The sequence below is a fragment of the Arachis duranensis genome, chromosome 9 (assembly GCF_000817695.3).
Source record: "Arachis duranensis cultivar V14167 chromosome 9, aradu.V14167.gnm2.J7QH, whole genome shotgun sequence".
In the NCBI taxonomy this organism is placed as follows: domain Eukaryota; kingdom Viridiplantae; phylum Streptophyta; class Magnoliopsida; order Fabales; family Fabaceae; genus Arachis; species Arachis duranensis.
Window position 1 is genome coordinate 16,269,016 of NC_029780.3, and position 23,758 is coordinate 16,292,773.

Below are 23,758 nucleotides of genomic sequence, written 5' to 3' on the forward strand. Positions count from 1 at the left end.
CAGGGGAGCAATTTGTTTCGATAACAATAATTGTATGGTTTTTTGTTTTTTTGACAGAAAAAAACTTTTATTTATTTTTTTAAAATAAAAGTATTTTATTAATATAAAATAAGTATTTTCATAAAGAAGTATAAAAGAATTGGATAATCCCATTTATTACTAACTGGATAATCCCATTTATTATCAACTGTCACTGAAAGATTAAAAGTTTAGAAAAGAGAATTAGCAGTATCCATCCAAAAACACATTGATTAAGTTTAGGCTTCAAATGATTGAAGACAGAGAGTATTGGAACAAAGCATGAGAAATTGATTAAGTCTTTAACATGCATCAAACGGTATTTACATATTGCAGAAAAAACATTAGATATAAAATTAAACAAAAAAATGGATAAGTTTTATGTTAAACTATTGTCTGAGAGAAACTATTGTCTGAGAGAAGGCAAGAGAAATAGAGACTCGTTACAATTTTTTTTGTTTCTAAATCTACATTGGAAGTATTGTATCGTAGAAATTTATCTTTTCTTCTTCTCAGAATCGGTATAAATGCTATCTAAAATTGTAAATGTTTACATAAATGAAAGGCTCTCGTTGTATCTTCATTCCAAACTTGCGAGCAAAAACATCACTAACACATCCAAAAAGGGGATCAATACACCACAAAAGGAGAAAGAAACACCAGAAAGGAGTTATTTAACTTAGATTTGGATCTAAGATCTAGATCTCTAGAAATAGAAAACAACAAAATGAACAAGCAACAAAGCAACAACAGAATAAACAGAGAGAAACAAAAAAAGGGTTGCGAAGAAAAGAAGAGAAGGCAGGTGATAACAAGAAAATGATAGTGAAGAGTTGTGGCCGACGAAAAGAGAGAAAAGAGAGGTGATGAGAATGTGACTCGTGAGAGTGAGAGTGAGACACTGAAAAAGGAGATATGAATGGTTTGGGAGGAAGAGAAAGAGAAGGGGACAGGAAGAAAAAAGGAAAGAGGTTTCACAGGAAAGAGGAGTAGTAGAAAAAGAGAGGAGGGCCACTGCAGCCCAGGCTGAAGCAACGGTAACGGCCCTCAAAAAGCTTCAAACCTGTTTCCTTTGCGTGAGAGAAAGAGAGCTTAATTGTATGTTGTATTTCGTAATGTCACAATTTAGAAGAAAAAATTAACCAAATTTATAGCGTAATGTTTCAACTTTTAATGAAACATTTTTGGGATAAAAATCTAACTAAAAGCGCAATACGTTTTGAGCTATATACATTTTTTTGTTTTTTTTTTATTTTCAATATTTTTTATTTTTTGGATTTTGTAAAAAAAATAAAAAAAATAATTTTATTTTCTATTTTTATTTTCTGTTTTTATTTTTATAATAAAATTTAAAAAATAAAAAATATTGAAAATGAAAACGCAAATCAAACATACCCTTAATTGTCATTTATTTTGTGAAAAAAGTACATTTGAAAAGAAATATTACTATTCTTCATGCATTTACCGTCTGTATATGCTCCCTTTTATATTCTACATGACAAACTAACAATTGGTATTTGCTCTGGACTTGAAAATTTCTAAAAACTAATGTCTTATAAATATAATTATGTATATACTTTAACATAACGTTATGCTACTACACACATAAATTTTAGAATGTTAAAATTGGATAGTTGAAACATGAAAGACAATACCCCTCATAAAAATTCACTGGCAATTGCGGATTTATTGATTATTAGTCATATTAGAGCTCAAGATAAATACTTTGGCTTATCTTTCATGGTGTATCATTCTAAAAAGTCTACTTTTGATTTGATCAAAGATAAAGTTAAAAAGAAAATACAAATGTGAAAATGGTGATTATTATCTGCTGCAGGGAGATATGTGTTAATTAAAGCAACAGTGGGAAGTCATATTTATTTATTCTCTATCTTGTTTTCAACAGTCAGATACTCTAATAAAAAATATTCATAATATGCTAAGTTAGTTTTGGTGAGGGTAAAAAAGTGAGAAACATAAAAATAATATACTTTGACTTTAAAGATTTCTGAGTTCAGAACTTGGTTTTACTAGTAAAATAATCTTAGAAACTCTCTATTCAACTCCACTCTCATCTTCTTAGAGCAAGAGGAGTGTATTAGAAGGTCGTAAAGTGATTGAAAAGAAATTATTTGAAAGATTGAAGCTAGAGACACCACTAGGGTCTTTCAAAATTTTTGACTCCCTCCCCCTCATTCTTTCTGCATCCCTCCATCAGCTATGATTAATCCTTCCATCTAACTTGTACTATATTCAAAGATTTAATGTTATTGAATAGAACTTGGAATCATAATTTAATTCATCGATCAGAGAATTTTGTCCACAAAAATTAGTGAAAGGGAATGATGAACTTGGAATCAGAATTTAATTCATCAATTAAAGAATCACTTATCTTAAAGGGAGAGTCCCATGTCATTTGTCTTAATCACAATTACGCAAGTGGGACAAAACCCACAACTTTACCAATCAAAAATCACTTTTCAATCGTAATCACCATCAATCAAAATCATCTTCATTATTATAGTCATAATTACAATCAAACATATCTATAATCATACTCAAGCCGTGAGTGGGATAAAACCACTGTTTTCATTGTAGGCAGGATAAAACCACCATCTCCATATTCACACTGTAATACTGAGCAAGTAAGACAAAACTTACATTCTTGCATCTACCAGGTGCAGGTGTCTCATAAATTAAGGTTTTGTCGAAAAATAACTCATTAAAATTCATCATATCTACCCCCCAACTACAAATATAATCATTATCAACTAAACCCATTATCCTCATCAGATTCACCATTAGTCGCTAGTGTATATATATATATATATATTTCATTCATAGTTTTAATTATAAGTCTCATATAAACCCTCACTTTTTGACATAAGCCTCTAATAAAATTTTACTCAACCATAATCATAATTTGACCCAATTATAACCCTATTTGCTTATCAATTAATCAATGCCATTATCTCGTGAGCAGAACTACGCCACCATCTTCACCGTGGGTGGGACAAACCACTATTTTCACAACAATTTCATCCGGCTACCCAAGAGTTTATCCAAAAATTACTCAATTCAATTCATTATATTATTTTTCAGTATATTCAATGCTTAAAAATTAGTTATTCAACTCCATATGGAGATTTAAGGGGGCTACAAACATGCTGGGAAGGCTAAATAGTTCAGAAATAACATTTCAGCAAAAATAGGAAAGTCGTGTATACACATGCCTTGTATGTACGTGTGGAACTTGGATCGGTTCTTGCAAGAAGCTGGCATCGTGCGTATGCATGCCTCGTGCGTACGCGCGAAACCTGGTTTGGCAACCAATTCTGCATAATTTAGTTTTTAACACTAATTTTTAAACTTCTATAACTTTTGCTACGAAATTCATTTTTCTTCCGTCCTTCAACAGTTTTAAAGTACACATCTTCAATTTTAATTCAAGATCAATTTCAAGCTCCAAGAACCACGTTATGACCCGTCAAAATTGGCTAAAATTACCAAATTACATAATTTTCTACACAATTCATTTATACCATTTCTTAAACCCTTCTCCTTTAACATCCATATCAATCAACCACATGCATCATTTACACTCAGTTATCAATCTCAATTTCCAAAATTACATAGTTTTTATTCAAACCTCAAAATCAACAATTTTAATTAATTACCCAACTTTTACCTCATTTTTAATCCTCCCAAACAAACATCAATCAACAAATCTAATTTCATACTTCATCAACAATTATTCAATCACAACAATATACCACAACACAATTAACTTTTTCAATACCTTGATTGATGCTTGTAACTTACTAAAGGGTGTACCTCACCCAATCATGGCCACAGGCCCAAAATTCATTTAACCATCCATAATCAATCAAGCCACAACACCTCAACATATATCAACGAAATAGAATCCACCCAATCAACCAAGGATTTTGGCCACAAATTTATTCAACATTTACACTAAGCCAATGTCATCAATAATACCAATCATATCAATTTAACACTATCTTAAGGTCATCTAGCCTAAGTTTTTACATTATATGGTGTTTACTTGAAACCAAAACCCATACCTTTGTTGACCGCGATTTCTAACCTCGTGAACCTTTCTTTGGTCACCCAAGCCTCCATCAAATCCTCACCAATCGATCCACAAAATCATCTAGCACCAAAATCAAGCCAAGCAATCCATTCCACTCCAAATTCAAGCCAACCAAAAATGCAAAAATGGATAAAATGGAGTAAGGTTCTTGTGATTACTCACCACAAAAGTTATATAAAAACGAAGAGGATAATGAGATGAACGCGTGGCCGCAAACGGGTTGTCGATTGGAGCTTCGGTCTGGGAAAAAAGTGAATTTAGAATATTTTTAAATGAATTGAATTTAGAATGGATATTTAAAATCACTAAGTGAGGAACATTTTTGTCCTTTTGCCCATTGGCTCTGCTTAGTGCCAAAGGTTTAAGGATAAGTGTTTTGGTTTGTTTATTCCAAATATTTTTCTAGTCAATCCTACATTTTTATTTTTTTCATACGCAGTACCGGACAGACTTAAGCCTGTACAGTTAATTATAAGCCGGTATGCATTTTTTCACAAATAATTACATTTTTGCATTCCAATTAATTTTTGGTTAAATTATACAGTTGGTTCCTGCACTTTCATTGAAATTGTAAATTGGTTCCTACACTTTAAAAAGTTTATAATTGGGTCTCAAAAGAGAATTAAAATTTTCAATTTAGTCCCCGTCATTCAAAAAGTGTTTGATTTAACAGAATATTCTTAGTATATTCTCTGTTTTAAACATATGAGCTGCACATGTTTGACAATAGGGACCAATTTATAATTTTAGTGAAAGTATGGGGACCAACCATGTAATTTAACCATTTAAAAATGACCAAAAACTTTCTAGGCTATCTGAACCCACCCCGTCTCTTTCCACCTCTCTCACTCTCGCTTTCTCAATTTCCAAAATGACACTCCAACCCCAGAACTCTCTGTCTCTCACCTCGGTTCACTGTTGCCGCGCTGAATCCACTGTATTTGTGCTCACGAGTTGGGTCTCGCCTCCTTCCTCCATCTCGCCTCTCTCTTCCGGTAACTTTTTCTTCTCTTCCAATCTCAATACTGAACATCGATAAATGGAAGAGAACAATTCCAATCTCAAACATGCTCAAAGCAAATAATTCAACGTCTAAGAAGAAAATAGCAACAAATCAACATAAAAATAGCAAGTCAATTTATCAGTGGATTCAGCGCGGCGAAGAAGGCGAGAGGCATGGCGAGGGTTAGCTGAGGTGAGAGACAGAGAGCGCTGGAGTTAGGGTGCCATTTTAAAAAGTGAAAAAGTGAGAGTAAGAGAGCTGGGGAGGGGCGGGATGGGTTCAGATAACCTAGGGAGTTTTTGGTCTTTTTCAAATGGTTAAATTATACGGTTGGTCCCCATACTTTCACTAAAATTGTAAATTGGTCCCTATTATCAAACATGTGCTGCTCACATGTTTAAAATAGAAAATATGCTGAGAATATTCTGTTAAATCAAACACTTTTTGAACGGTAGAGACTAAATTGTAAATTTTAATTCTCTTTATGGGCTCAATTACAAATTTTTAAAATGTAGGGACCAAATTGTAATTTCACTAAAAATATAAGGACCAATTGTGTAATTTAACTTTAAATTTTTAAGTTAAATCTTCACCGATAAATTCTCAAATTATAGATTTTAAATTTTTAACTCAGACTGGACAGTTTAAACCATTTTTAACTAAATTTAAAGTACATAATTAACTAGTTAATATTTTTTCGAGTCTTACAATCAGATTGCAAGGATTTAATTTTTAAGAGTAAAAGGACAAATAGGTCCCTGACCTTTTTTTCTGCAGATATTTTTGTCCCTGACTATTGAAAAATACGTTTAAATCCCTGACGTCCTTAAAAGTTGGACGGATCAGTCCCTCCGTCCAAATGTTTCCGTCAGACCCAACGAAAAAGGCTGGCGTGGCTTCTGTAATGCTTGTCACGCGTACGCGTCGCCTGACAGACTTCCCTATCACGCGTACGCGTGACACATACGTATGCGTCGCCATAAATTCTCCACTTTACCATGAATCCTCTGCTTTGCATACTTTTTTTTTCCATTTCTTTCAAACAATTCTTCCTTCAAAATTTTAAATCACTCAAACAAACATATCAAGGCATCGAATGGGAAAAAAGTAAATTAAATTTAACAATTTAGGGTGTGTTTGGCTTAGCGTTTGAAGCATCAAAGGTTTGATTTTTTTGAAAGTTTCACTTTTTAGTTTGGCTATTTTTTTCTTATAACCGTGATTCTGCTCTTCAACCTAAGTTTAGCCAAAGTTAAAAATGATAGCTTTTGCGTTTATATTTTCGCGTTAGATTAAAATTTATTTTCTATCTCTCAATTTTGTCATTCATTGTTCATATGATTAATTTTGTTGCTTTTTTTATAATATTTTGTCTAGTACTCTATCATGGATATTATTATTCTTTATAGAATTCTTATTTTTTTGTTTATATTCATTTTTTACCTATTATTTTTTTGTATAGAATAATAATAGTAAAATTATAGCGTACTAAAAAAGAGCACTAAGAGTACTAAAAAAATCTATATAAAAATATCATAAAAAACTTTTAGATTTATTTCTATCACTATCAAGATAAATGTTTAATTTTTATTATTTTTAGTACTCTTCTTTGTAATTGTAATTGGCATGTACTATATTTTAGTGTAACTTTTTTATAATATAAATTATGATCTCATTAAAAAGACAAATTAAATAAAAAATTACTCATAGGTAATAATATAATCATAAACGTTGGATTCCAAAATAATATTAAGAATAAGATTATTGAGAATATGGGAATAAAAGTACGATGTAAAAGAATACTAAAAAATTAATATTTTGATGTCAAAACTCACAATGCAAGGCTATGATGATGCAAAAAATAAAAAAGAAAAAAAAGCTGACGAAAAATATTACTTTTAACTTTGAGAGCAGTTTTATCATTGTAACTTTCTTTAATCATGTAGAGGTGGTATCATTCTTACTTTTCTCTCATTCGATGTCTTGATATGTTTGTTTGAGTGATTTAAAGTTTTGAAGGCAAGAATGACTTGAAAGAAAAGAAAAAAAAAGTATGCAAAGTGGAGAATTCATAAAAAAATGAGGATTTGCCGAATTCATAACGACGCGTGTGTCGCATAAGCGTGACACACGCGTAGGCGTGAGAGGAAAGTCTGTCAGGTGACGGGTGACAAGCATTACGAGAACCAACGTCAGATTTTTCTGTTGGGTCTGACGGAGGCATTTGGACAGAGGGACTGATCCGTCCAACTTTAAGGTAGCGTTTGGTGGAGAAACAGAGATGGAAAGACTGAGACTGAGAGACAGAGACTGAGAGACAGAAATTGAAATAAATCTCAGTATTCTGTTTGGTGCAAAATGGAAGACAAAAACTAAAATAAGAATAAACTTCTAATTTAATTTGCATAAAGGATAAAATTAGAATTAATTAATTGAAATGAGGGTATTTTAAGTATAAAATGTTATTAAAGTTTCAATTTTCATCTCTAAAAATTTTAGTCCCCTGTGTCCCTACTTTTTGGAGGTACTGAAATACTGAAATTTTAAGAACAGAGACAGAAATTTTAGTACCAGTCTCTGAACCAACAAACATGATACTGAGTCTCAGTCTCCCAGTCTCTGTCTCAGTACCTCAAAACAAACATTACGTTAAGAATGTCAGGGACTTAAAAGTATTTTTCAATGGTCATGGATGAAAATGTCCAAAGAAAAAAGGGGTCAGGGACCAGTAAATAAATCCATGATAAGATGAATATGGAGAAAGGCCATACATCAGTATAGATCATTTCAAGAGACATATTAAATTGGAAATAATCAGTAATGAAAGGCAACACATGCATTTTTCCCATTCAACAACATCTACAAAAGTCTATGTCATTTATTGATTTTAAAACTGATATATTATAAGTTGATAAGATAGACTTTACAATTTTTGATGAAACATGTCCAAGTCTATCATGCCAAGTAGAGAAAGAAGATTTATTTGCAGCAAACACATAAGGAGAAAAATAAAAAAAAATAGAAACAGAAGGAGTACAATTAGATAACTACACAACAGGTACAATGTTAACAACATTGATTTTTGTACCAGAAGTATCATAATTCAGGAAGGAATCATCTTTAGAAAATTTTGTAGTAGCTATAGCAACATGTTAAAACTGATAGACGCCCTTAGGAACTCCTTTGAGCAGAATCTATTCAGTGCCCTGAGATTTGACATAATAGCAATTAGGATAAAATTCAAAATAGCAATTATTGTCTTTAGTAAATTTATGAACACTAACGAGATGTTCAGACATTTCAGGAACATGAATAAGGTTTCTTAGCAAAAATTTTCGATGATTTTCAAGATAAATTAAATATCCATGACATATATGAGAAATTTGAGTACATGTACCATTACCTAATAAAATTTGATCTGAACCTGAAAATTGATGTGATTAGATGAGACTGGTCTGGTGTAATGTGGTGTAATGCACCTGTGTCAGAATATCAATTATTTTCAGAAAGATTAGAAGAAGTTGTCATGAAGGTTCTTAGATTTTGAAATTCAAAAGATGATGGAGTTGGAAGAGATGCAAGATTTTGATTATTGATGGTTGAAGAAGTCTATGCAGAATATTAATGATCAAACCTATGATAACACACTAATGCTGTGTGTCCAAGTCTCCCACACACTTGACATTGAGGTCTAATGAATGAAAAATTTTGAAATCTAGATCCCCGAGCAAAACCTCTATCAGCACCTCTTGATCTTCCTCTTTGATTATTTCGACCAAACCTCTTCCAAAAGTAGTTTGTGTAAAATTTGATTGAACCATTCAAAGATCAGATTTTCTAAACCTTTCAATCATATTTTCATGGCCCAAAAGTAGAGATTCTACTTTAAAAATGGTGATAGTTTCTGATTTTGCCATCAAAGATGAAAGAAATAAAGCATAATCTTCTGTTAATCCCTCAAAAATAACTTCTATATGTTCATCAGTGATGAAAACATAACCAATTTCTACAAGAGAATCTACCACAGTTTAGATTTGCTTGAGATATTCTATAGCTAACAAACCAGCTTTTTGATTGTCTTTAATTTTGCTTTCAGTTGTTTGATTTGGATCCTGGAAGTTTAAAAAAAATTCTTGAATATTTTGCCATGCTTGATGAGCATAAGCACAGTGTAATACTTTGTTTATGATGGAGGATGACAGAAGCCATGTCATCAGGTAATGATTCTATGCCTTCCATTCTTTGAAGACTACTAATTTTGTGTTTGATTCCCTCTCAGCTTCTATTGAGAATTTTTGTGGAACTTTGTCTGGGTTGAGATAATCTTCAAGTGAATTCACACAAATTGCATGAAGTGCTAGCTGCTGCCATGATTTGTAGGAGTTTCGATCAAGATTATCAAGAGCTGGGATGGAAAGAAACTATTTGTTGTTGCTGGAAAGAATGGTGGGGATAGAAACAATTTATGCTATGGATCAATTCAAGCTCCTGAAACCATGTTGAAATTTAGACTTTGATGAAATTGGTTTGGATATTGAACAATAAGAAGTGTGGTTAGAATGCTACGGGGTTCCGTTATATGCGTTGTCAGCAGATACCTTTAGTATGTTACGAGACCAATAGGAAAAGTAGTCGGTTGTGACAAAGTGACAGAATCGTGCATGTCTTTTAGTGTTGGACGAGTGCAAATTGATACTTTATCATGGATATAATTAATGAATGGGTTCATATCACAATAGGTATCAGTAGATTCGATGTGCTAGTGAAAGAAGTGGGGCGAGAGGCTTTTGGATTGAATTGTTATAAAGAAGCTAATGAAAAAAGTGACTATAGTTGTGATGGGGGAGCTGAGGGAAGACGAAGAAAATACGGGCAGGTTGGTAATTCCTGAAATTATTTTGAATGAGTGGATTAATGATTATTCAAAACAAAATCAGATAAAAACGGTAACATATCAACCAATTTATGAAGGAATTGAAGAGAGAGTGGATGTGTGGGATGTGATCATATTAATTATGAAGCTGATTCTGAAAATACAGTAACATGAATTTATGAAGGTAACTTTAATGGACTAGAAATGAGGGACAAAAGGAATAAGAAAAAGAAGGTTCTTTGTAGGCTTGGTGCTAGGCCCAACAATTCAAGGATGTCCAAAAAAGATAGAGAAAAATTTTTGGACCCGGTTTCCTCAATCAACCAGCTCGGTGATGTTGGATTGGGTTTAGAATCTGAGTCAGGCTTGATGGAAATAGAGCACGGTTTCCACGATAGGGATAGACACGCTAGGGAAGGGTCTACGACAAGTGTGCAGGATGCTGCATCTGCAAAACTTGCGCTGGAAACTGGCGCGGAGAAGATCGAGGGAGACCGAATCGGTGTTGAAGGAGGAAAGCTAAAGACTGGCCACAACAAAGGAGGTTCAACGTGGCAAGGAAAATGCGCAACCCTGACGCCACCTATGTTGGGTCGTGAGATCGAAGAAGAGTTGGTGACGGAGAACCAAGCCGCTACTCTCCCGGCAGCAACATTAAATGGAGAGATTGGTGGGTTGGGTGTGTATGTTGATAATGATGGTGCAGCAGACCGTTGATGAAGGAACACATGATAGGGATGACATTGTGAATAATAGTGGTATGGGTTCCGTCACAAAAGAAACAACATTGACAAAGAGACAGGAGGAGCTATCGGAACATGATGAAGATATAGCTGGGAAGAGGGTGGTTGATGATGGTGGTTCGGACAAGAATGAAAGAAGTAAGGGAAACAGAAATAATATTTTGGAGGAGCAAATGCTTGAAAATAGAAAAATTTGGGACCTCACGTTGGAATTAGGTGCAATTTTATACAATGAAGAAGATAATATTATGGCTATTCTCCAAACACAGAATGAAGAAATTGCTCAGAAAAAAAGATTGGCAAAACAGAAAGAGAAAGCAAGACACTGCAGGCCCAAAAATAAAAACAAGTGTGTAATAATTTATTAAAATAATTTGTTCTTGGAATGCTGGGAGGTTAATGGGTGATGGAAAATTGAGCATGGTAAAAAACTTCAAGAAAAATTTAGGTTGAATACGTTGGGCTTGTTTGAGATTAAGTGGCAAGTAATGACGAAGTTTGATGTAATAAGAATTTGGGAGAATGATACTGCGGAATGAGAATATGTTGAGTCGGAGGGTGCCTCAAGTGGTTTACTGTTAATTTGTGATGAAATAATGTTTAAAATGAGTCGTTGTAGAGTTTTAGTTGTGTGTTGAAGGGGTCTTACTAAAAATAATTTCAATATGCTTTCTGTGGTGTATGAAGTTCATACAAGAGAAGAAAAATTTGCTGTGCAGGAGAAATTGAGTTATATTGCAAAGTTATGTCAGCTTTTATGGGAGACTTCAAGTACAGGTGGAGGGGAGAAAGGATAAGGTCAAATTAACAGAGTTTTAGTAAGAATTAGATAAAAAAAAATATGCAACTAGTGGACTTCTGCTTAGCGATCTTACTTGCAATTAGATTGATAGAGTTTTAGTAAGATTGAAGTGGTTAAAGATATTTTCACTAATATAAAATTAGGAATACAAAATCAGGAATATACTATAAGAAGGAGGAGTACAAAAAATGATTGATGAGTATTTTTTCGATTTTATTTTTATTTTAATTTTTTTTTATTTGCTGGTTGTTATTCTTGCTTCACTTAGTGTGTTGAACTTTCTTGTTAAAAAAAAAATAAAAAGTAAAAAAACAGTAAAGGAAATTAATTTCTTTTATCATAATGTTAACCGAGTATATTATTGTGTTCTGCATACAAGAGTGATACTACTATATACTAACGGAAGATGTTCACATGTACCGTTGTACTTGAGTGAAACATGCTATTCCCATTACTTTTAGCCATAGAGATATATATTAAAATATGTAGATGGTGGAGATTTTGATAAATTTTATAGAATAAACTCCATTTTTCTAAGTGCATGGAGGAAAAGAGATGTGTTGATCCAGTATTCCATTTTATAAGAGTGAAAAAGACACTTTTGTGCTACTTGCGTGACTAATGAATAATGACTAATGAGCCATGCGCTACTTTATTAAATAGAAGTCACAGTTTAGCTAAAATTTTAATGAGTCTTTGACCCAAAATAAAATAGTAGATAAAATAGATGAAATTATAAATTAGGTTAATACAACTTAGAATAATAATAATCACATAAAGGTATAATTCTTTTTTCTTTTTTTAATTTTTAATGTAAAATTTATTAATAACTTTATGTGTCGTGCATTTAAGAAAAAAAACATGAACATAGATAAATATTAGAGAATTATTTTTTAAAAAAATCATTACATTCTTTTAATTTGTTAGGTTGTGGTAAAAAAATTTAACGAACTTAGTTTAGATAATTTTTTTTAACATTTTATAAGAAGTAAAAAATATCTATAACAATTGAATTTGTAAGTATAGAATTCAGGGCATATGAAATTATATTTTAAATAAATAAAGTGTTCATTAATTGTATTACAAAATTGAATAAATATGCTATTTGTTTTTAATATTTATATTTACTTTCATATTATTTCAAAAATTTTATTCAATTTTATTTTTGACTCTGTAAATATATTTTACTTATAATTTTAGAGAGTGACAATACTACTAGAGAATTTAATAATGTATCAATACTAATATAATTTATTGTTTGGACATGACAGAACTGAAATTTATATAAAGTTAGCATCTAAAATATAATTGAAATAATTTTAAAATATTAGAGATAAAATTAATATTAGAGATACTTTTAAAGATAAAAAATATGTTTATTATTAAATTTATTTTCATTTTTTGTATTACGATTGAATATTCTTAAAAGGCATACCGTCTTTGTAAAGACTAATCATTTATCATAGTATGATTTTCATTGAAAATAAATATGAGAATATGATAAATATCACATACTTGTTTAGTAATTATATAAAACTATTCTATAATTTCAATCTTCTTGATTTGCTAGATAATTTTATATTGTTTATATATAAATATTGAATTTACTTTTATTTGATGTAATTGTTTATATTTAATTTGTCGGATTGTTTAATTTACATAATGAATATACACTTTTGTATAAATATTGAATTTACTTTTATTTGAATAGACATTTATATTTAGATTATTGATCTCTTTAATCTCTATTTCACTTAAGATTATATTAAAAAAATCTCAAATTTAATAACTAACTCATAATGATGTATTTTGTATATTTATTTATTTTTTTGGTTGTTCATGTGATATTCTAAACTTTTTTAATTCAAACTAGATTTAGGTTGCGCACTTAATTGCGATGGATGTGTCTTAATGGAGATTTATAATTGTACACAGTAAATTTCAAAAAATAAATTCTAGTCACTTACTATTTGGACAACTCCATACTTAATTAAGAACTATAACTTATATCAAATATAAATATCTAAGGGACTTGATTTATTAAGAATTTTTTTTTTGTCTTTTAATTTAATTATACGAAGTCATTATACATATCTACATTAAGTCCAAAATTTTCTATTAATAGTTTGACCAGTGAAATTTTAATCGAGAAAATTTTCTAAATGACCTTAACACAAAATTTTTCTTTAAAATTTATATTTACATGTTCATATAGAAATATATAAAGAGAACTGAATTACTTATCTTTCTTTTATTATTGCTATAGATATGTGTTATACTCCTGACTCAATAATAAGGTCCAGGTCCCAACAAAAGGCTTACGTTATACCGACTTCTTCCCTACGAAGTCGGTTCTTACCACGACTAACCCTAAAGAAGTTGAAGACGAAGATTAGCTGGCAGATAATCACTCATTCAAATGAGTAACTGCCCCTAAAATCTCTCTACCCACTTTCAGGAGTCATATCTCAACCTCCCTAAGATAAAAGGGGCGGTTATCCACCTCAAAAGGCGGAACTACTTCAGCGGTGGTTATGGGTTCACCCCTATAAATACACTGGCACTTCTCAGGTATCTCAGAAACCCAATACTCTCTAGACCTGTTTTATCCCTTTGCTGATTTTGGCATCGGAGTGTCTTTGCAGGTACCACCCCCCATTCTCCCTTACACAAGTCGGACGGAGTCTCGGAGCACAAACCCACTTGGACGTTTCATCGTTCAGACGATTGGGCCAGCCAAACTTGTCCAACCCATTAATCTCCGGTTACCCATCGTAACAAGATATATAGAGTATGATGTCAACAAAAATTTTTAAATTTTATTTTATCATATTTCAAATTGAATTAGTTCATATCTAATCTCATTTTGAAATGAATTTATTTAATTTCTTATCCAAATTTAATTAAAAATCAAATCAAAAACTAATAATAAAATATATTCTTAATTTATATTTAATATTTTTAATTATCATGTAATTATTATATTATTGGTGTTAGTAAATAATACAATAATATATCTGTCCCTTTTTTAAATTTAAATAAAATATATATTATTTATCATTTTAAACCAAAGTAAGACATTTACAATTTAAACATTACATTATGTTTTTGCAATTACTGAATGTGAAAATAAATTTTAAATAGTTTACAAAAATTAAAGCAAATCTTTTTTTTTGCACATATTACCAAAAGAAATAACTTTAGTTTGAGACAAATAAAAAAAAAACTATGATAAAATTGACGCAAATTAAAAGAAGGTATTACGTCAGAAAGTATATTAGAGATATAATTATTTATATATTTTAAATATTATTATAAAGGGTAAAGTATTAAATTGGTCCTCTAGATTTGGGTGTAATTCTGTTTTAGCCCTTAAGCCTTAAAGTATTCTATTTGAATCCAAAAAAGTTTCATTTAGCATCAATTTAGTCCGACAGTGAGGTCAAAATTAAATAATTAACAAAATGTCATACATAACAACAATACAAGAACAAAATCGATAATCTGAAGAACAAGTACAAGCTCTAGAGGCATAAAATCAACCATTAATGCATCAATACATTTATTTATTATTTTTTTATAATATAAATAAAATATTTTCTATAAAACTAAAGAAAATGATAAATAAATGTATTGATGCATCAATAGTTGATTTTGTGCTTCTGGAGCTTGTACTTGTTCTCCATATTATCAATTTTGTTCTTGAACTGTTGTTATGTAGGACATTTTGTTAATTATTTAATTTTGATCTCACTGGGACTAAATTGATGCTAAATAAAACTTTTTTGGATTCAAATAGAACATTTTAAATCTTAAGAACCAAAACAGAATTACGCCCAAACCTAGGGAACCAATTTAGTACTTTACCCTATTATAAAATTGTACCAATATCTTCTAATAAAAAAATACATTCTGAAATTTTAAATTAAATTAAGTAAAGACAATACATTAAACAAGACCCGTGATTAGCCAAGCTATAATTTTTGTTACTCATAATTATCTATTAGATTATGTTATTAATAACATTTTATAACTCAAAATTGTTATGGATATATTTAAGAAAAGTTCTTACAAATTTAGATACCTACCAAATTAAATGGTTTGACAAACTTTGTATTAATACCTTTGTTAATAGGTTTAGCTTAAAATGTGATATAAAATTATAGATAATAAATTTTGGAAGTTCTATAAATTTTTTAAAATAATATTAATTTTATCATTTATTACAAAAATGCAAATTCAATTCATTTTGCTTGTGGTATTTTCATAATTAAGTTCAATGCTTCATAATATAAAAACAAATTATAATATAATACAAATTCCAAATTTTAGTCGCTCATTATCTTCATATAATCAGATTAATAAAAAAAATTATACTATATACAGTGGCGGAGGTTGAAACGAAATTTTGGGGGGCCGGATAAAAGATAATTGTCAAGATGCTTTTGATATGAATCTCATTTAAGATAAGCTCGTCTAACCTCATCTTTCTGATTTGGGTAATATTGCCAAATTTAAAACCATTTTTCAGGGTATCGTTCTAAAGAATTAAGGTCAAACTCATCAGACGTAACTCTTTAAACTTTTGAAGGTTGTATCTTACTTTCTTCGTGATTCATTAAAGTAGAAGAACTATCTACAAATGTTGATATTATAAAAGTTATATGTTTTCCTTTTTGAATATTAGCCTTCCTCTTAAAAAATGCATCATCAACTCTTTGATTTTTTATGACTATTTTATATAAAAATTTGAATATATATCCAGTAAAATATGTAAAAAAGAAATTAGAAGGACAAATATTAAAATTTATAATATTTATTGAATTTTTTTTATCAATTTATACGCATACAATAATATCAATACTTATTGAATATTCTAATATTTTTTATCATATAAAAAATTAAATTAAATAAACGGTAAAATATAAAATAATATTAAATTACATAAGTAAAAAATACCTAATTTTTTATATTTGAACTCAAAGGTAAAGGGAGTGTTGCTTATTGAATAGAGAGCTGCGAAATGCGAATACACTCAATTCATTCCAAATCCAATATATTTTGAATGTTTAAAACTAAAAATTATTGTGCAATAAAAGCAAGAGATGAAGATTAAACTTTAATATTTTAAGTCATAATAAAATATTTGAGCCAACTGAACTATTTTTTATTTTTTAAAAAAGTATTACTAATTTTTTTAATAAAAGTTTGGGGGGCATGGCCACCCCTTGTTTGAACTAAGCTCCACCACCGACTATATATAAGAAAAAAATAAGTTGTGCACTGTTTAAAATTCATTAATTATATATCAAATTATACCAACAAAAAAAATTAAAAAACAAAACCAATAAAACTGGTGCAATAATTAATTAAGCAAAAGCTACAAAAATCAATATTTAGCTGCTGTCCTTTTTTGTCTTTAGTTCTTTAACTAAAGGGATATTTTTGTCATTGAAAGATATACTAAAAGACAAAATTATACCCACTACTTAATCGTACATGAGAATTTCATGTTCCATAAAAATAAGCGGAACATGTGATAATTTTCCTATACTATATAGTAGTGGAAGTAACATTTTCCTTCTCTAACATACTAAAATAGCAGTGGAGGTAACAAATTTTTCTAATCACCTAAAACTAAATTTTGTTATTTAGTTATATCTCTCTTTTATATTTGAGTCAATTTTTCTTTTATATATGTTATTTTTTAAATAAAAAAATATTAGGATTTTTAGAGTTTTATCTAAATAAGAGGTCTGAGTTTTTAAAAAAAAAAATCATAATGTGTAAAAAATAAAAAAATTATTGTGTGCGCTTTATGATTTTCTTTTTAAAATAAAAAAAGCATTGGATGATTTTTTATTTTTTTTAAAAAAAAGAAAAATCGATGGTGCGATTTATGTGTGGTTAAATTATTTATTTAATCCTTTTAGTTTGATAGACATATTAAGTTTGATACACACGTTAAGAGCAGAAGAAAAATTTGCAGGTATAATTTCGAATGCGCGTGCTTAGATTATTTATTTAATCCCTTTAGTTTGATAGACATATTAATTTTTTTTTTTTGGTAGTAATCGAGATCTTTGATGTGTTATGCACTTATGCATCATTATAGAATGGTGGGTGTTCTTTTATTAATATGGAGAAGATTTTTTTAAAAAAAAAATCAGAAACTTCGATTTGACTTCTTTAAATTTTTATAGAAATTTGAGGGTTAGAGTTATTAAGAAAAGAGAAAAAAAATAAAATCTAAAGATTTGATTTTGGCGAGTACATAAATTTGAGAGTTAAATTTGTGTTTTATGTGACAAATTTAATGGTCTATTTATATATGTTTTCACATCTTAATTAAACACGTCATATTTTACTAACATATTAAAAATAAAAAGTAACATCTTAATATCTCTTATTAAAAATATTTTTTCTTTCATATTAAAAAAATTCTAAATACATGATTTTATGACAAATATTTGTGAATTGATATTCACTAACTGGTAATTTACTGTNATTTTGTACGTATAAATCAATATCGTTTGTATTTACATTTTTTAAAATTTACACATATATATTAATAAAATTTATTTGATAAAAATAATTTAATATTTATGCATATTAAATAATAGCCTGATAGCTAAAACTACTAAAAATTATTGGTCCAAGATTTTCTCATTTTGTAATATTATTACAATGATTTATCAGAGATTAAAATATAAATTCTCAAAATTTGATAAAAGTAAAAAAACCCTTTCGTTTAGAAAATTTGAAAATAAGAAATTTGCGGGTTAATTACCCCCCAGGTTTTTTCCCTGGCGGTTTACATTTAATTTGCGGTGGTTCTAATTTTGATGGTTTTCTCTCTGACAAAACCGCCGAGCAACGAAACTAAAACAAAACCTAAAGAAAAACACCTGGGGTCCTGCCCTATTCATTTAAACAGTCCGTCAACGTCACCGTCGCCGGCGCCACCACCTCGATTCCCACACTCGGTGCTTCTATCCTTCAGATCTCGTGCCACTGGATCTGGTTTGGAATTTCTAGATTTCTGCTTTTGTGCGATCTGCTGCTTGTCTCATTCTACGATTCTTTATTTTATTTATTTTCTTTGTCTTTTTGAAACCGATTCAGTCTTTCATTGGATGATCTTATTGACTTTGTTACGTGATTTCCTTTTTCTGTGTTAGTCTGATCTTTTGTGATAAAATTGCTGAGTGCACATGGTTTGGTTGATAGGTTGCAAAATTTCACTGTAGTTAATCTAGTGTGCATTTTTTCTTTGGAAACGAAAAATATACAATATTTTTTTAATAAATTACTTCTATTAACAAGAAAAAAAAAAGAAAGAAAAAGTACTTTTGTTTTAAGCAAGCAATTCTAGGTATTCCAAATAGTTTAGATTCTACATCAACTAAGACAGATAACAGTTTCATTTTAGAGCTCTATACCTTATGGATTATAAATGTCTGGAAAATTTTGTACATGGAGTGGAGTTACTTGTGTAAGTTATTCAATGCATTTGAGTCTAATCTTGGAACAGTCTTAATGATACAGATTTTGTGCAGCAATGCCTAGTAATAAACGTTTGAAAGTTACAGCATCCACTACAGAGAAATCAAGCGTAGCTGTGCCACCATCGCGTAGCAGTGCCCAGCCTATTCCACCATCCTGCAGTGAATTTTGTCCAGTACTTCCAGCCCGGAAGGATCCTCATTCATCACTGCCAACTCCTGGTGATGCTCGTCCATTAACACTAGTCTTTGAAAGTGGTGTTCATCATCCACTTGGATCTAGTTCTGTTCCGTGTCATGAGTCGATTAATTCAGATGATGATGCTGAATCATTTGATGAACATGTGGCCACCATAAGTTGCGGCAGTCGTAAGAATAATGACTATTGGAAGGTTAATGTTATTGGTAAGAGTTTTGTCATTCTCAATGTTTCAACTTAATATTGTCTTTTAAATTATTCTTTTCTTTTTTTGCTTCTTTTTATTTTTTGGCGAAGATGACAAATCAGAAAACTTATCATTGGTTTTAGATCAACATAATGTAATAGAAGTAGCTAAACTAAAGGTTGATGATGTTTTGTCACTCCCTGCGGGTAGAAAGGTGATACTTACATGCAATGAGCACTTGCAACCAATTGGTGATGCGGGTGGCCTCTTAAGCGGCTTTTTAGGAATTTTGGGAAGTGATTATAAGAAATTTCCTATATATCTTTTGTCTTGGCGTAAGGTCCCCAGAAAGGATGATGTGTACAATGACATTATAAAGGTATGCTTTATTTTATTTGAATTATATAATCTCTTTCTTTCAGCAAAAATTCTCTATGAAAACAAGAAATCACCCACCAAATTAGTCACCACATTTTGTGTATATTTATACGTGTTTAATACATATTTTTCCAGCAGAATGATTAACCACTAAAATAATCAAACTTTTTGCAATAGAGTAATCAAACTTCTTCACAACAGAATAATCAAACTTTTTATGAACACCAAATTTAGCAACCAATTATATTTATTTTTATTCATATTTTGATTATAAATGTGAATCAAATTTAATTATATTGTTGATAAAGTTTGATTATAAATGTGATTATAGGGTGATTTTGTATTCGATTTCTAGTGTCCATATAGCATGGTGGTTGTTTCAGATGTTACAGTCATTAATCTCTCTTGCAGAGGAAGTTTCATTTTGTGGATGTGGAGAACAAGATAAAACGATATATGCTGAAGAATCTAGGAAAGGTGTGGAAGGATACAAGGCATAGGCTATTTCACCAATTTTATGATCATACTTTGAGCATTGAAGAAAACATTGCAAGGCGTCCTTCTAGAATTGATGAAAATCATTGGAGATGGTTCATTGACTATCGCTTGTCAAAGAAAACACGGGTAAAAGTCAAAAGTAGACTTGATAATTTAAACTGATGTTATTTAATTAGCTCATTACTGTATTCCTTGCGATGAGACAATAGGAGATATGCAAGAAAAATGCTGAAAATAGGAAAAAACAATTATTCACCCATACTGGCGGTTCAAAAAGCATAGCTAGGAGGAAAGATGAAGAGGTGACCAATGTTATAGTTCTGTAATTGAACTAGTTACTTTTTTTTCACTTCTATCATTGAGTAAATATGATCGTGTGATTAATAATTTAGGAACGACAATGTGGGAGGCGCATTAGTAGAGGAGAGATGTGGACTATAGTGCACAAGAGAAAGGATGGCTCTTATATCCATAACGAAGCTCAGGTTATTGGTGTAAGTTTCTTAACTTATTTAAATATATAAGTGCTTATCTTATTTCAGTTTATATTTGTAATATGCTTTAAACTTACAGGGTATTATTTACAACAAAGTTGTTAAACAAAAGTCCGATGATTTGATCTAGTTGTGAGAAGTCTGTGAAGGTCTAAATTTTATTTCTGGAGTTATATCGTGGTCATGTATTGCAGAGTTCATTTTAACCTCAGTTATGGGAGATTGAAAGAATACTTAGAATTCAGTAATGTCTTTTGAATCATGTTCCTTTTTTTGTCTCCTCTATGAAATGGATATAATCTGAAGCATTTACACCACTTGGCATCACAATTTGCATAACATGTGGACCTATAAAGCATGCGTTTTGTTCATTTTTTTGCTGTTCAGTAACATATGCGGAAAATCTGAGTAAAATTAGTGTGTAACTGAGAGAGAAAATTGAGTAAGAATATGACATGGTTACTCTTTTGGCTACCATAAAAATACTTGTGTCTTGAAAATGCTAATGATTGAGAAGGTATCCAGAATAATTTTTTTCTGTGAATGGTCATTAATCACCCATGTGTTCTGGTATGTGCTATATGGTATTAAAAGCTGGTGCATGCATTGGAACATCATGAATTGCCTTATTGAGTTTAGATAGTATATGCAACAGTGATAATACTCTAGTTTTGGTTGTATTCTCCATTGGTACAAAAGGGTCTTTATTTCTTCTCATCTGAATTTGTTATAAGGTATTGGGCTGAAATCTTACCTGTATATTGCAGGAAAAAATTACAAGTATTGAGCGTGATGACGCCTCCTCCAAAGAATTATCCCAAAATGATTCACTTTTTCAAGCTCTTGGAAAGGAGCACTTGGGTCGTGTTCGAGGTGTAGGTTCTGGGCCATGTCCTACTCAACTATTTGGTCAAAGTACACATCAACTGGGTGGAATGTCTTCATCAGTTAATCATGACATTCAAGTAGAGATGAATGAAATAAAGTCTCAATTAGAGGCTTCGAGATTACAGGTTCAAAATCTTGAGACGGAAATGAAACAGGAGAAGTTGAGGCGGCAAGCATTGGAAAAGGCTGTGAAATTTCTTATTGAACTACAAGGAAGCAATTTGCCACCTGAGATTGCTGCTGTGATGAATGCATTTGTATGTGTTTCAAATGTTAAAAGTATCTTACAACAAATCATTTTTTTAATTTTTAATTTTTCTTTTTCAGGATTCAGATAAGGTGAATGGACCAGTTTCACCTGGTGCAAGGCCGTCTTCCTCAGCTAGCCACGATGCTCAAAACCATGAATCTGACAATGATTGAAAATAAGAATTGAATTTTAAAGACTTTTATATTACTTTTATATTTAGGTGGAACAAGAGTAGAGAATGGATGTTGAAGACTATTTTAGACAACTATGTTGACCTGAAAAATTGTTTTATTTTAAGACTAACTTGTTTCTTAAATACTTTTTCTATGATATTAGTGTGTGTTTGGATTACAGTTTGCAAACTATAGTTTGTATAAAATTGATTTTGCAAACTTGATTTTGATAAAAAAGTAAGTTTGTGTTAACGTGATTTATGTTTGGCAATCTTTATATCAAAATGGATTATAGTAAAATAAATGTTTGGATTATACTATTCAAAATCACTTTTAGATGAAAAATTACTAAAAGAGACATCAATTTAAAAAATATAAAAGATAGTATTATACATTTTATAATGTCAAAAAAAATGTTCTATAATTTTTTTTAGTACTGTTAGTACTTAGTACTCTTTAATTTAGTATCATTTTGGACTATAAATTTTTATTTTATGACTCTTTTGTTACTTATAATTAATATATAATAAAGACGAAAATAAAGTACAGTCATAAATAGAATAAAAAAGAAAAAAATTATGCACACATAGTATATAATAATTACGATCAACAACATATATTTATATAAAAAAATTACAATAAGAAGTAAATAAAATTCATATGAATAATACCAAATAAAAAAAAATTATACACAATATAAATATAATACAATAAAAGATAGAAAAAAGAATTTATATAAACAAAAAGTAATAAATTTTTTACTTGGGTTGTGATTGAAATAAATTTGTATGAAAAAAGAAAAATTGGAGCGAAGACCATACACAAAGAGCTATTGTAAAAAAGAAAAAATAATAATAAAATACATAAAAATAATAAAAAATATCATAAAAATAATAAAAAATATCATAAAAAAAATTCTCATCTAATTTTTCAAAAGTAACCAAATCTCCGTACGTTTAGAGGTGTAAGCACTTCTGGGTTGAGAGTTCCAAAAGATTGCCAAACATAAAAGTAGAATGTTCAAGATGCTCAAACTGACTTCTTTCTTCCCTAACGTAAATCCCAAACACACCCTTGGTACTAGTGTGCTTATCCTCGAAACTAGTTTCCTTGTGTGAAAAATGTACCGATTCAAAATTAGCGGCGATTATGAAATGTAAATTAAAAGTCTTTTTGAAACCGTAGTAGTGGTTTCAAACTACCGCTAGAAGCATATGGGTGTATTATCGGCGGTTTAATATCGCTACAAATTTCAAATTATTAGTGGGTTGTAAATACAAGCTCAACAATTGTGGGTTTATTAAATAAGCCACACTTATATAGGCCATTAGATTTTATTAGATGAAAATCAAAGGCTAATATAAAAAAAGAGCATTGATGGACTCTAATAAATATAGAATATCCTAATATATAAATAAATACTTTAAATGGCAATACTTTAAACACAATACTTTAAACGGCAACAAAATCTTTTATTCTTAAATAATTAAATATAAAATATATAAATATAAAATATATGAGTATTTTTTATTTAATAAAATTAATTATTATGCAAAAGTTTTTTATAATATTAAAAAATTATATTAAAATAATATTTTTAACTACAATATAAAAAAATGAAATAATTAAATTT

At 30.0% G+C, this 23,758-nt stretch overlaps 1 protein-coding gene across 3 annotated transcripts; it reads left to right on the forward strand.

Moving 5' to 3' along the window:
• The first annotated feature begins 18,371 nt into the window (after positions 1-18,371).
• Positions 18,372-22,305, forward strand: LOC107464919 (uncharacterized). Of its 3 annotated transcripts, none has more exons than XM_052253586.1 (8): positions 18,372-18,576; positions 19,088-19,463; positions 19,555-19,823; positions 20,234-20,446; positions 20,530-20,622; positions 20,713-20,814; positions 21,582-21,959; positions 22,030-22,305. In XM_052253586.1, the coding sequence occupies exons 2-8, from the start codon at positions 19,115-19,117 to the stop codon at positions 22,123-22,125; spliced, it is 1,500 nt and encodes a 499-aa protein (XP_052109546.1). In that variant the 5' UTR covers positions 18,372-18,576; positions 19,088-19,114; the 3' UTR covers positions 22,126-22,305. The 3 variants fall into 3 exon arrangements, with proteins under 3 accessions (XP_052109546.1, XP_052109544.1, XP_015939372.1); XM_052253584.1 differs by having other exon boundaries at positions 19,102-19,463; XM_016083886.3 differs by having other exon boundaries at positions 18,373-18,576; positions 19,102-19,463; positions 19,588-19,823.
• The last annotated feature ends 1,453 nt before the right edge of the window (positions 22,306-23,758 follow it).

What these genes read in the sequence shown, in the direction of transcription:
- LOC107464919 (XM_052253586.1), top strand. Translation starts at nt 19,115, where the DNA reads ATGCCTAGTAATAAACGTTTGAAAGTTACAGCATCCACTACAGAGAAA. An exon ending in GCTTGTCAAAGAAAACACGG is followed by an intron (nt 20,447 to 20,529) that starts GTAAAAGTCAAA and finishes ATGAGACAATAG; the next exon opens with GAGATATGCAAGAAAAATGC. An exon ending in CTAGGAGGAAAGATGAAGAG is followed by an intron (nt 20,623 to 20,712) that starts GTGACCAATGTT and finishes TTAATAATTTAG; the next exon opens with GAACGACAATGTGGGAGGCG.